A 14,987-nucleotide genomic window follows, 5' to 3' on the forward strand; every position below is an offset into this window, starting at 1 on the left:
GACTCTGGCTTGGCACTTTTTTACATATCTATTCTAAGTGATAAAGCGCACCCCCTTTTTCCAGCTCTGACCTCTCTTGAGAGCTTCAGGCCTGCTTATTCAGCTCTCTGCTAGATGCAGTCACCTAGTGTCCAAACAAGCATTTCACTCCGAGCTCTTTATTTCTTCCCTTCCTTCCCTCTGCAAGGCTTATGTATTTATCTACATTATTTGTCTCAGTTAATGAGAACAGTAACCCTAGTCAAGTCTAAAACCTGGAGTTCTGCTTTTTCCCTACAAAATTGGTAAACATTTTCCCAATATGAAGTGGAGTAAGCAAACTTAAATGAAATTGCTTCACTGGTAGTATATAGAAGCAACATCATTTTTTTTCCAGAAATAGGATTTTAATTTTAACATACATGATAGCTATTAAATTACTGTTCCACCTTCATGCTAAATGTAACTGGGGCCACTAATCGTATATTCCAATATGGGATTATCAAAGACTTCCTTATGTAAAGGAAAATGAATAGAAAAAGAAAACATAATTATTTGAAAACCTTTAATTTTTGAATGTATGTATGTATGTATGTATGCATATTTGTAACTCTCAACACATGTTGCAAATACGACTTTTAATTGTACTAATGCCTTGTGTGAGTTTAGTCTCTTATTGTGTGTGGTGACCACTCATTGGAAAGGTCAGAAAAGGTGCATTTTGGGTAGATTTTTACACCATGTGATATGAGTTAAATTTATCCTCTGAAGAATTTTAAATCTCATTGGATTGATGATATTTTTAGTGGCAGGAAAATTATTTTAAAACAAAAAAGATTTGAGACATAAGACTGGCAGTAACCTGTTTAGTTCTTAGCACTGATAATTATACAGATATGACTCTAGATTCTGTATGGCTAGTTTCTATAACATAAACTTTTCAAATATAAGTTTTCATTTACTTGCCAATTTATATTTTGCTTAGTTTTTTAAGCTTATAAAACAGTTTATATGGTGGGCATTATATCAAAACTGATATATTTTAGCTTTATAAAATGCAAGTTGCAGATTTTTTTACATGGATATATTATCATATCTAATAGGAGAAAGTTTTAAGTCCTGTACCTGTATAGTAGCTCATTATGTTTCACCAAGTAAGTAATAAAGGTCTAAAAAGTAATGTATAAAACATAGATTTTAAATTATTTAGTACGGTTTAGGTTAAATAAAAATCCAACCTTTTGGAAAAAATATCGGAACTCCCTTCAGCTGATGGGCAATATATTCTATAAAACTGTACATTGGTTGTTTCTTAACCTCACTGAAGACAGTACTAAATTTTAAATATTTCACAGTGAGTTATTTCCATTCTTTTGTGAATGTTATCATCATAGATTTTAGTGTATTATCTTTCTCCTGATACACTCTCCATTAGCTTACTGCTTTTTCTGCCAAGCCGTGTTTGCTGTGCCAGCCACACGTAAGTATGGTTTGAGTTCTAATTGCTAGTGTTAGGTTTTATACCAAGTAGATCATTTCATAAATTATCATTTCTACAGGCAGAAATCAACAAACCAGGTGTGTATGACAGCCAAACAAAAATAAAAACTGCTATAATTGTTTCTTCATTAGGAAGAACATTTTGTCTTTTCCATGTTGTAGCAAGTATTTCTCAGATCAAGATACAGCGTTTATAAATTGATAAAGCTAAAATAATTAGTTTAGTCTCAGAGTAACACTCTTCTGTTTCATGATACTTTTACAAATATTCTAATCTTTAAAACATTTTAAAATCAGTGGTCTTTGGTAATAATAAACCAAATGGCAGGGGGTTTTTTAGACTTACAGATTTTTTTTTGGCAAGAAAAATATAAAGTGAATTTTAATTCCAATGTTTTCAAACTGTACTCATCTACAGCTTGTATGATGTGAAACTCTTTGCCCATACCAGCAATTTTAATGTTTTCAACTCAACTGTTAAGCTCCCTTTTGGATATAAAATGGTCCAGCTGTACTCTGCTTTAAAATTCAGGCATATTTTACAGAATGGCTGTTATCTGTCAGCCAACGTAGTAGACAGTTTGGAATATCTTGCTGAGGAAATGATAAAAGCAGAAGCTTAAAGAGAAATGTAAGCACTCAAAGGAACTGCGAGCATGTCAGTTGTGTTGGCATAGTGGGAGATACGTAGTCACAAAAATAGATGTGGGGTAGTGAAAGATACGTGCTGAATGGACTGACTGTGGGTTGGCATGTTCCCAGGTAACACAGGAGTTAGGACCACAGGCTGTGGAGCCAGACTGCCTTTTACTCTCTGTATAAGCTTGAACAAGTTATCATAAAACTCAGTGTGTGGCTTAACGTCTTCATCTGTAAAATGGAGATAATGACAGCACCTACCACCTTAAAACTGCAGTGAGGATTAGGTGAGTTAATAACCATAGATGCTGGCACATAGTAATGCTGCGTAAGTGTTTGCGACTGCAGTCATTATTGTTGTCAGAATGAATGGTGACAGAACAGCATCTCTTTGGGGTTGAGGCCCATTTCAGCTCTAGCCTTCAAGGGTAAGGTAGTAATTTTTATTTTACAACAGAAAAATAGGCAGCCTCAACCTGGCCTATTGTTGTCCTCTGCCTCCTTGGGGTTCAGTTTCTTAGTGACAGTGTGAAACTTTTTGTCAACCTGTTCTCCAGTGCATAACTTTTAAATTCATAGTTCTAAAAATATAAATACAAGGTAATTTTTTTTTTTTAATACAAGGTAATTTTTATCAATGCTTCTCTTGTGTGTAGACCTGATAATGACACCATTTGAGTTTATTAACAACATAAAACACAGTGAGGGCTGACCAGTGGTGTGCTGATAGTTACTTAACAACCAGCTCTTTAGGTCGCTGGTAGGAACCTAATTTGTAGTGTTTGAGATAGGAGTTCAGTGGTGTAAATACCCCCACTGTGGCAATGTCAAGCTACCAGTGTGACAGGATGTCAGTAAACATAGTTTTGGGAAGAGATGTGCACACCCAGCTCTCACAGGCCAGTATGCGGGGGCTGGCCCTAGACTTGGATGATTGCTATTTTAATAATTATTGATTTTTTTAAAGCTTCTGAAATTATGTGTGTGTGTGTATATATATATATATATATATATATATATATATACACACATCTACATTTTCATTGAAAAATGTCTGGAAAGGAAAGGTATACACCAGAAAAATTTTGCTTAAGTATTCTCTACCTCCTTTCCTTTCAGTGGCTTTCTGCCCCCTTGGCAGAATGTTTTTTCTCTTCAGTGCATCTTAGATTTCTAGAACTTTCCCATTGTCTCCATTGGCTTTCAGAGGAACATGCTTACCCATTTATCTATATGGAGGTAAAAGGGCTTGAGTCTTAATGTATTTGTTTTCCTGGTTACACTTTAAGTTATACTTTCAGTAATTCTTAGTGGGGACATATTTGATTCTGTGGCAATGGTGGAGGACACTACTGGCATTTGGTGGGCAGGGACCAGGCATAAGGTTCTACGATGGCAGTGACGGTCCCTACAGTTCGGAATTGGCTCCCCTTCCTCCAGTGTTGGAAGTGCCCCAGTTGGATTGGATTGCAGGCAATGGGAACACTGAGTGGGATAGGGCCAAGAGGAGTTGAATCTTTATCATGCCAAAAATCCTTCCACAGCAAATTACGTTAAATTAAATTCTTACATTTAACTTCTTAGTTTTGGTTATCTGTGTCTAACTTGTATTTTCATACAGCACTGCTGTGGGATGTGCTCATTTTATCCGGAAGACAGTTGTTTCAGAGAGATGGAAAGGCTGACTGATTTCACACAGAGCCAAACTTGAACCTAGATCTTCTGTTGCCAGTCTTTTTATGCTACTTGATACCTGAAAACTTCTTATAAGCCTAGGGCTCTTATATTTGTGATCAAAATTGCTAAAAACAGGCAGAATCACGGAAAGACTTAAGTCATGATGTCTGTAGTTTATTTTTAGGTAGTTCAGCAGAGATATTATTTTATATGTGTATGTGTAGAGAGAGAAAGATAAAGCAAATGTGGTAAAAATTCTAACAACTGGTGAACCTAAATGAAGGGTATATGGGTATTCAGTATAGTATTCTTTGAATTTTTCTGTGGGTTGGTAATTCAAAATCAAAACACTTGAGAGAAAAATAAGCTGTATTTGCTCATGTAAAACAAAATGCTGAAAATGTTTCTTACTGTCAATACCTTCTAATAAATGTGGTATTTAATTATGTTTAATTATAAAATAAGATAAATAGCTTTATTATGTTATGTAAGCGGGACAATGGCCTTTAGGTGTATCGTAGTAAAGGTAGAAGCCTAACAAAGCAGCAGATACAGAAATGCCTTTTATCTTTGTCACGTTGACTCTCGTGGGATTTGCCTTTGAACAGTAAGTGTCTTAACTTTGTTGTGCCTGATGGGCTTTTTTTGATCCTTACAATTATTAGCCCAGAGATTTCCACACGCAGATACTTCTCTTTCTTCCCCTTCCCCATAGAAAAAGGTCAGCCAAAGTAAACAGATAGTAGAGCTGAATATGTACTCTGTCTCACAAACCTTTCATTTCAACTTTACCTAGTCCCCCTTACTCACAAAAAAAGGTCAGTCAAAGTAAATAGATAAGAAATGTGGCTGCATGTGAGCTCCTCTGCGGCTTCAAATGATCGTTTTACTTCATCTTTTAAGGCAGTTGCTTTTAATTCCTCTACATTTGTTCCTCAAACCACAAGAAATTGTGTGGCTCATGATCATGATACTAATTGTTCACCTTTGCAGGAACTACGATTGCATTCTTAAAATGACCCAAGAGCTGTTTAATGTTCCGTGCCTTTCAGAGAGCTTGGATATAAATGTGCAACTCTATCACATTTTTTGCTTTTGTGGCAAAGGTTCACTAAACTTCATCACGGATATTGAGAAAGCACCTTAATGTAGTCGTCTTTGGTTTCTTTTTTTAATAATGAGAATATTTGCATTCACACCTTTGTTTAATGCTTGCAAGCATATTTCAGTACTGAATATATTTTGTGTTAATAAAGCACGTTGCCTGATTACAGGGTAGGACTTATCTGTTTCCTTGTTTTGTCCCTGGCACCCAGGGCATGGCTATACTAAACAGTTGTTTATAAATATAAGTGAATTTAAATTATATGAACATTTATGATATCCTTTGGTCACTCTGACCTTAAGAGCCTGCAGACAATTACATTTAAATGAGGTTTTCACTTTAATTATGTTTGAAGTAGTAATTAATAAAACTGAATTTAAAGTGGAAAGTCTTGTTGAGATAAGAAAATGATATTTTTCAAAGCGAAAACTTGCTGTTCTCTTGTGTTTAAGTCAGTAATGACTACATTGCAAAATTTTACTATTGAACAAATTCGGAATCTTTTATTGGTATGCTTATTGTTAACTAAAGTCACAGAAAGATATTTTTATTTTTTTCTACAATCAATTCTAATATGAATATTAAATCTCTTTAAGCTTCATGTACCTAATGGTTAAGATATTTGTAGGTATGAACCAATAACTCCTGAGTTTGTTGATACGTCACCAAAGATTTTTTCCATTTGACTTGTTTAAATTAGAAAATTCTTAAGGTAATTATTGTCATACTGGAAAGATCTCTTGATGAAGTGAAGCATAATTTTGCTAGTTAAATGCCAGGTGAAAAATGAAAATAATTTCCTATAAAATGAAACAACATACATTAATTAGAAAAAACTTGCAAGACTTTGGATTTTAAATACCTTGATTTATAACTGCAGAACATTTTTCAGGATTATTTAGGACTAACATTTTTCTCTAAGAATTGCACCAAATCCATGTCTAATTCATAACCTAATGCAAGCACATGAAGAAATAGATCTAAAAGGAGTGAGGAATGTTAAGCCTTAGCTTAATGCAGTAGAAGTCACCGCTTTGAACTTTGAATTGTGCTGATTAGTTCCAACAGAAAATTTATGGATTTTGTCAGTTAATGCATTATAATTTAAAAATTCTGTTGTGCAGTGTCAATACGGCAACTGAGTGGATTTTGTTGTTTATATTTATACAACATCTAATGTAGATGTTGCTTTGCCTCATCTTCCATAGTAGCAAGTCAAAAGATGACATCTGAAAATAAAAATAATCAATGAATTCTGTGTGCATATTATTTAGAAATGTAGAGTAAAATATCAGAAGAAACAGCTAAAGGAATTTAAAGTGATTGCCTCCGAGGTGAAGGGTTGAGGAGGTTCGGCAGGAAGCGGCTGCTCTTTGTCTTGAACCTTGTAGCAGGAATGGATTCTAATCTGTGCAATTAACATTTTTAAGAAAAAGATTATAGAGCAGAGAACCTCAGTGTTTTCCTCTTTGAGTGATTTGCACACATAGTAAGTCTCTTTATTTAGAACAACGGGGTACTACCTGTCAGCTGTTAGTGGTTTACTCTGTCCGCTGAGAACTCAGGGATAAACAATTCACCCTTGAGATCTGTCCTGAGACCCCAGTCTAGAATGTGGCAACACTAAATGTTCTAAAATTGAATTCTTAGAGAATTAACCTAATAGAATGAACTATACGGAGAATGAAAACCAATCATTATTAATCTGTTTTCGTCTTAAACAAAATTCAGCAGCATCCCTTTTCTTTCTCTATTAGATTGTGTGTGTGTGTGCGTGCATGCGCATGTGTGTGTAAAACAGAAACCATCTTGAGCTAGGTTCAGTAGAAAAGGGGACTATTTCTCAAAATATGGGCTCCCTCAGAGCCCAAGGGCAGGAGTGCAGCGGAACCTAAGGAAAGTACTGAAACTGCTTTGCTCCAAGTGCCTGCCTCATCATTCCTCCTCTTTCTGCAGACAGATTCTTTTTTCTTTCTGTTTTTCCTTTAAGCTTTCATGTCCAGTCACCAGAAAAGAAACAGAATTACTTGGTCTGCTCTGTCAGTGTTTTTCTCTGTCCCACCCTTATTGGTGTCTGTCTTCTCCCCCTCACCCCCATCACTGTATCCATCCTCCGCTGAGGAGAGAGTTGTTCAACAAAGGAGATCCTTGTAATCTGTGCAGACATTTCACAGCCTGACAACCTGAACGGGTTTCTTCGCAAATGCTTAGCTACAAGAGGTGAGGACGTTAAGTACTTCATGGTGATAGAACTAATAAATGACCAGAGCACAGGCAGGCAGCTGCTGTAAGTTTAATGTTCTTCAGCACTTAGGTGTGGAGTGAGGTTCTACTGCAGCCTCATCTGATATCCTCTGTACTTCTGTGAAATGCTCTCCTGCTCCAGGTAGGAACATGTTGACACCAGTTTCAGTTGAAATGTACATAGACTATTCTTATCCCTGAGATACTGATACTATTTCATGAGTAGATAGAGTTCTTACCATTTTGTTTCTTTTTTAGTCAGATATTTGTTTGAAACTTTACTGCAAAAGTATTTCATGGTTCTTCAGTTTGTACCAGTAAGCAGTAAAGAAACCCAGTGTGGGTTTTTCTTTTTTTTTCCTTTATCTTCTCTTGTTAAGCTGTGGCATTCTTCAGAAAGTCATCCTGCATCCCTGTGGATTGCAGCCATAAATACTCCCAGAACAAGCCTTCCATCAGCTAATGGTTTTCTTTCATTTGTCAGAGTACTCTAGGCTTTGGTGGTGTATGGTTTTAATGCTTATTGTGATGAAACAGCCCCTCTAAAATACTGATCTAATTAAAGTCTTAATCGAAATATTATTATTAACTCATTTAGATAAAGAAGCTTAAGTCTAGAATTTGATTGTACTTAACCCTGGAAGTTTATAAATATGGTATGGTTTCCAGATATCTGTAATTCAGTGTTCTAAAAGTCATGTGTGAAAATTGTTAAGTAATTCTTCAAAATTAATCATATATTCTTCATTTAGCAGGCAGCTAGTGTTTTTCTGTATTAAACTTTATTTTTGTTATTACCATTTCCAAAAACAAAAAACCCAAATAACTCTCCAATCTAATCATGCAAATAAAATGAGCATTAGCACTCAATAAATATTTTTGAATTAATGAATGAAAGTTTGCCACTTTACAAAATTGTTTTGATAGTCTACAATTTCTATTTTTTAATCCCCTCCAAAAGTGATAATACAGATGATAAAATAATAAGGCCATGATTTCATGTGTTCTACTCAGGGAGGAGTCACTTCAAAAGGATGGGAATCTCTGAGGTTACAAAAAGAGCTTATCGGTTGAGTGATACCTAAGTTAGGAAGAGACAGCAAGTTAGATGAGAGGACACAGTAAGTGCGCATAAGAAAATGCTGGGAGAGAGAAAGGGAAATTCTTATAAGCCTTGCCATGGGAATGCAGATTTATTCTAATTCACGATTTCCTTGGGGTGTTGGTTTTGAATGTAAATTGGCAGGCTAATGGAGTCTTGGTGTGGGCTTTGGCTTATGACATTTTCTATGTAGTTTGAGGAGTTTGGTGAATCCTGACTTGGTCCATGGTCATTTGAATTTTCAGGATGTCAGTCAAAAGTACCTGAAGAGTCCCAGATCTTTCCCAGCTATATTCCAGATTCCCTAACATGGCCCAGGCCTAGAGAAAAAGGGAACGGGAGCATCTTTCGGTAGAATGTACTGGACACGATGCCAGTAGAGTATCGTGCCTTGAGGCTGCCGTTAATTAGCTGTGTAACCATGAATTGCTTGATTTCTTTGACCATATTCTCCTCATCTCTGAAATGAGAACAATTATACCCTGTATATCTACCTAGAAAAGTTTTTGTGCTGATCAAAAGCAATATAAGACAATGGGAAAGCACTGTGTAAACTGTCAGTCTTTCTTGCTGAGGATGGATTTAGGTAAAGTGAAAAAGTCAGTTTTGGATCATCTTTGTTCTTTCTTATTGGGAAGCTGGAACTAACAGCAGTTAATACACTAACAGGTTATTAAAAAATTCTCCCCAGTAATTTATTACGACCAGTGATCAGTGAGACTCAAAGTGTGAGCTTAAGACAAGAATATCAGTTTCACCTGGGAACTTGTTTTTGAAGCAAATTCTTGAGCCACACTCCAGAACTTCTGAATCTGGTTTTAACTAGCCCTCCAGGTGGCTCTAATGCAAACTTAAGCTTGAGAGCTACTGGTTTAGATCAGTGATTCTCACTTAATGGGTAATGCCCCCCACAGAGGTCAGAGGTTTTCAGCCTGGGTTGCACATTACAATTACCAGAGAAGGTTTGCACCTCGCAGTGCCCATGGTGTACTCCAGGCCAATTAAGTCAGGATTTCTAGGAATAGTGTGCACACATCAATATTTTTTTTAAGTTTCTCAGTTGAATCAGGTTTGAGTATAGTCAAGGTTGAGAACCAATGGCCAATTGGCCTCACTTCTGCCTGAAATCACTGCTGTTTCTGATGGGAATTTATCAAGTCTGTATCTTGAAATAAGTTAAGCTTGAGAAGTACTGCTTTGGATGGTGATTCCCAAGCCTAGATGGTTGAGCCTCAGCATTTCCTGGGAAAACCTTTCTGGATTCCTTTCAGACCCACTTAATGGTAATTTTCAGGAAAAAATTCCTCAGCAAAGCTGAGGAATGTATATTTTCTGAATGCCTGGTATAAGGAATTTTTGATCCATCATTTAGGAACCATGTCTAAAGGTGATTTAAAAGTTAACTTATTTGAGAGGTTGGCCTTTGTTATTTACTTATCTTGTTTTTAATATGCTCACTTAATTTTTTTATTCATCCATTCATGAAACATTCTTTGGGTGTCCATGTGTCGGACAGACACTTTTATACATGCAAGGGATGCAAATAGGATACTGTCGCTGAATTCAAGGAGCTTAGTGTCTATTAGAGGAAAATAGATCTCCAAATAAATAAATGCATGGAAGCATTTGTTAAGTATTGTGATAGAAGCCAGAAACATGGGAATCATTCTTGATTTCTTCTGTCTTACTAATTCTTCTGCCTAAATTTATCTCCAGTCCATCAACCTTTCTTCATCATTGCTGTTACCACCTTAAATCCAGGCCGCTTTCTCTGCTTTCCACCTGGCTGACTCCTCAACCTTCAGATTTCAGCTCAGGGTCACTTCCTCAGGACTTCATTCTTACATCCTTCTGCGTTGTCTTTTGTGGCATTTGTCAGTTGCAATTACATTTGTGTTTTTTGGATTAAAAAAAAATCAGTTTATCCCACTAAACTGTAAGCTGCGGGAAGGCTGAGTCCAGGTCTCTCTTGCTTCTAGTGCTTATACCTGGCACATTCTAGGAATTATAAATTTTTGAATGAGTAAGTAATTAAATAATGAGAAAAAAAACCTGTTGTTACATTTTTGCTCATCACTCTAGAGACTGCTGGACCCAAACAGTACAAACAGAGGGAATTATAATGGTGCAACTTGTTTAAAATTTCAAAAAGACAAGATGACCATGAGTTACTAATAAAGGACCTAAAATGCATTCTGATCCTTAAAAAATTAAATTATGAGCAGTGTGAAAACAAAACCCTCACAATTATTATCTGATTACTAACTAATAACTAATTAAAATTGATGTGTATGTAGGGCATTGAAAAGTTGCCAAAACATTTCCCCATCTTTTTCTTATAGTTAGGAAAGACTCACAGAGTTAATAACTAACTCTTAAGTTGAAAACAAGGAAGGAAAAGGGAGAACTTTGAAAAAGATTTTAAATCTGCTGAATTCACCTGTAGGCTTATTTCAAAAGAGTTAGTATAGAGATTTCAAATTACATTTTAATAAAGTGAAAAGTAATTTCAGCTTAATTTTGGAAATAATGTTGATGTTTTATTTGACAGTGTTACATGCGTGCTTTGTTCAAGAATTGTGGTGTCAGAAAGCAAAAAGGAACTCAACCAAGATAGTGTACTATGATAAATTTTTCTCTTTCCATTTCCAATTTAAATGAAAAATGTCCCTACAGTTCTGTAATATTTTTAATCATTAGAGGCCTGTCCAGTATATTTACTTCCCATGAGAGAGCTTAAATAGTCAGTGATCTCATCAGCAAAGAGACAAAAAGGCACCAAGTAGTATATGTGCTGGACCAAAACAAACATTTCACTTAAAAATAATATGCCTTGTTTGACCACTTAACGATGTATGTAGCATGACTTCCCCCGTATTAAAAGGAGCCCGTTTTACTTGCGTGATATATGCATGAAGGCGCTCAGATATATAGAGCTTATGAGTCCAGAGGAAGATTGCAAGGAAAGACCTTGCCTGCTCCCTCAATTATAATCACGAGGAAACCTGGAGAAAAGCTCACCTCCTCCTTACAGTTCATCCCTTCCTCTTGGAACTTGGATGGAGATAGAAGAATTCTGGCAGCGTACATATCAACCTGTTAACAATAGTGGCCCTTCAAGGGTAGGAATGAGGAAAGAAATACATTTCTTTTGTTAGTTGTCGAAAAAGCCATTTTTGATTAGAAAACAAATTATGGTGTACAGGGACATTGCCCAGCTTTTGGTTTTCTCAACTTATTTAGCTTATGCAATTTACTGTTTTCAACTTAATATTTTTTGATAAGACATTTTAATTTGTGGAAAATTATTAATATTAATATTACTTTTCCTGGTTTTCCTGGCTTCTCCCTTTGAGGTTAAGAAAATTGAGGCTTGGGTTCTCCTTGTGTAGCAGATCCTCTCAAGGCAAAAGCTGGATTCATTGTTCCATGTCCTGCTCTGGGTTTCCATGTTCACATAGCTTTTACCTGAGTGTCCCTCACTAATGCTTTTAAGTTTTTGTGGTGTTTGTTTTTCTGTATTATGTAGGATTTTGGTTTTTTTCAGTAAGAGTGTTGGTCTAGGCACCTAGTCAGCCATTCTGCTGCGAATAACCCTCTCATCATTTTTGCAGTGTAATACACACTGTGAATATTACATAATTTCTATCAGAGCAATGAAATGACATAATAACCAATAGTGCTCTTATGTCATTCACTAGACTAGCCTCCCTTCACCAAATACTAACCTTAGAATTTAAGCATGCATTTTGTTTGATGAGTTTTTTTTTTTTTTTTTGTAAAACGCAGATAAATACCTGATAGTTTTTCCTGTGTTAAAATTAGGATGGTATGAGTCTGTGGTGTGGAACTCGGTGGGGCTGTGACTGCCCATTAAGCTATGTATTAGAGCAAATTCAAATTGACTTTTTGAGTAGAATTTTAGCCCTCCTGCATGTGTGACTTTCCCTGTCACGATTATTCAAGCTAAAGTTGGATGGTTTCACACATGTATCCTTATTGGGTATCCTAATTTTCATAAGGCCCGCCTGTCTTGTCCTCAGTGCTGCCTTATCTTTTAACTGGTTTAAAACAACAAAATAACAATAAAAACTTTTCTAGGAACTTGTCAGGAGGGTATAAATGAATCCCTGTTGCTTTTTATCATCCCTAAAATATTCTAAAAGAAACCAATTTTTATGGTTTTTCTAAAGAGTGATCCATTCTAGTGAAATAAAATCTAAATCCCAAATGACGTCGGAGAGCTGATACTCGGATTAAATTGATCTTCCCATAGAAGGTCTCTGCTAAACTACCCTTTGGGATGATGCCGTTGACTCATGAGTAACAGCCCATGCAACAACATCTCTGTGTTTCCTTAAGAGATGTTGAGGATGCTCTTCATTACCTAAGCATAGTGTTTCTTCTCTGTGAACTCCCAAGGGTGAATTTCCTTCTGAGATTTCCAGGGGCAATTTGGATGTAGATGCTATAAATTCAGAGCCTGATCTTGTGTCCCTTTCTCCTTTGGCTGTAGGAAAGCTTAGCATCTTAAGGTCCTCCCTGTCAAGTGTATACAACTTCATGAATATATTTTTGTTTACTAGTCTCATTGCAGGTTTGAATTTACTTTCCTACCCTTACTTTTCCTTTAACTTATACATTTTTTTCCATATTAAATGCATATTTTAAAAACTATTTTGATTATTTTTTGGAACAAAGTGGGTATATACAAAATCATTTGGTTATTGTTTCAAATAATGCAAATCAGTGAATAACCGTGTTTCAGGAATGAAATTACACAATTACATATTTACTTTTGGTTATAAACATTAACAAGATCTGGAAAATTAGATTCCAGTACAATTTCTGTCTATAGACCCAAAGGAACAAATATGCAAAGACAGCAGAGACCACCATTATGATTTCTGAGAAAGACTGCAGCCTGTTCCCTCACTTGTTTGGATAGGAAAATTTTCAAAAGTAAAATCACTCTCCTTAAATATTGTATAAATTTCAATAATCTGATAAATGAGCTATTTATTCATTGTCTCTGGTACCCAGCAGTGGATTATCCATAGCAACAATCCTTTTCAAACTTAATAAGACCAACTCTGTATTTATTAGGGAAATAATACCACCAGGTTAAACAAACTGACTGTTGGTTCTGTGTATTTACTCTCTTTCAAAGAGATCTGCTAAACCTTCAGTGTGTTCCATGTTGTAGATCATTAGGGAAGCTGAAGTGGGTATGACTCTATGATTCTGAATATGCCATTTTTGTGGTGTGTTTAGAGTCAAATAATAAAGATGAGGAGCAAATAAAGCTTTAGACATAAAGTACTATCTTGTGCATTGAAAATAGGGCCAAATTCTTCTCTGTACAGTAGAAATCAGAGACTCATTATGGTAAATATGACCACTCCCAGTGTATAGAAGATAAATAGAATACTTAATATTGGCCCAGGAAAACATATTTCAGTTTTTCTTGACTCTATAAATTACATTGATGTGGAATCTATAAGAAAGGCCGTGCCTCAGAAAAAAGGGTAGTTTTAGAATTACAGAGGTTTTCATAAGAGAACAGATTCTTTTTAAAGACTTTGAATTGCTGTTGAAATGTAAATTAAACCTACGATCTTTTCATGTCAGTTGTTGAGAAATGAAGTAGTATTTAAAAACACAAAATGTTAGAGTTCATGTAATCCAATATCCTCATTTTACAGCTATGAATGCTTTTAGAAATTGCTTAAAAAAAAGCCTAGTGTCTCTCATATCAAACATCCTTGTACAATATAAACAAACAAACAAACAAACAATTAACTAAAACCTATTAAGCTTCCATTCTACAAGTATACTCATGGGAATATAATAAACTTTTACAAGGGTAGATTGATTAATAATTCCATTTGGTTTTTGTCTTTTTGTATACAGTAGAAAAGAGCACATTTTTTTCTTTATTAGATTTTAAAATGTAGATTAGTAGTGGGGCTCTGCATTTATGAATTGGTTGAAGCTGTTTTGATGAAATCTTTGCTATTTTAAATATTTTTTCTTAGATAAAATTTTTTGTAGTTTTAATATTAAATTATTTCTTTTTCTTTATGTTCACAGATTCTGGAACTTTTCAAAGCCTAACCCTCTTCTTGAAACAGTGGAACATCATACAGAATTTACTTGTGGTTTAGATTTAAGTCTTCAGAGTCCTACTCAGGTAATGGATCAGTCTCCTCATGTTTTTTCTACCCAGTTTACAAATGGCTCTAGTTGTGGCGTGTGTTGCTTTTATGAACAAAATTCTGGCCTTTAGAGCAGGGAAAAGTACATTTACTTAATAAACCTGATCTTTTTTGCTGTATAAACTTGAGCATTTGAAATACTAGGGAAGAAGAAGTATCCAGAAATTTGACATACTTCTTTCCTCTTGAAAGATTGACTTGTCTGAGAGGAAAAAGAAACTTCCCCAAAAGTATTGTGCTTAACATGTAGACCTCTTCCAAAGGAAAGGGTAACCAGAGAAGAATACAATGAGGAAGGATTGTCCCCAGAGGTTGGTGGGAGTCAAGAGTGTGTGGTCCTGGATTCAGCTGTTCTGCTAAGCAGTTGAGATGATGGGCAGGTCATTTCCCTGTCAGGACTGTCACCCTCATCTCCACACCCCTGTGTTGGAAGAGAGCCTTCACATGGGGAACTAAGTAGAGGAGAGTAGCTACTGTTTTAGTTACTAAAGTTCACATTTTCCCTCTTTTGTTCTCTTGAGGA

At 35.6% G+C, this 14,987-nt stretch overlaps 1 protein-coding gene across 2 annotated transcripts in view; it reads left to right on the forward strand.

The window, feature by feature from the left end:
- Positions 1-14,987, forward strand: part of PEX7 (peroxisomal biogenesis factor 7) — a 90,257-nt gene that overhangs the window by 52,190 nt on the left and 23,080 nt on the right. For both annotated transcript variants that reach the window (XR_009054288.1, XM_057738675.1), the window contains exon 9: positions 14,340-14,439. Coding sequence is in view for 1 of the 2 variants with exons in the window: in XM_057738675.1 (XP_057594658.1) it covers positions 14,340-14,439 (100 nt within the window). In the remaining variant the exon portion in view is untranslated. The remainder of the gene's footprint in view (positions 1-14,339; positions 14,440-14,987) is intronic.

This window comes from Hippopotamus amphibius, chromosome 6, assembly GCF_030028045.1.
Source record: "Hippopotamus amphibius kiboko isolate mHipAmp2 chromosome 6, mHipAmp2.hap2, whole genome shotgun sequence".
NCBI classification, from domain to species: domain Eukaryota; kingdom Metazoa; phylum Chordata; class Mammalia; order Artiodactyla; family Hippopotamidae; genus Hippopotamus; species Hippopotamus amphibius.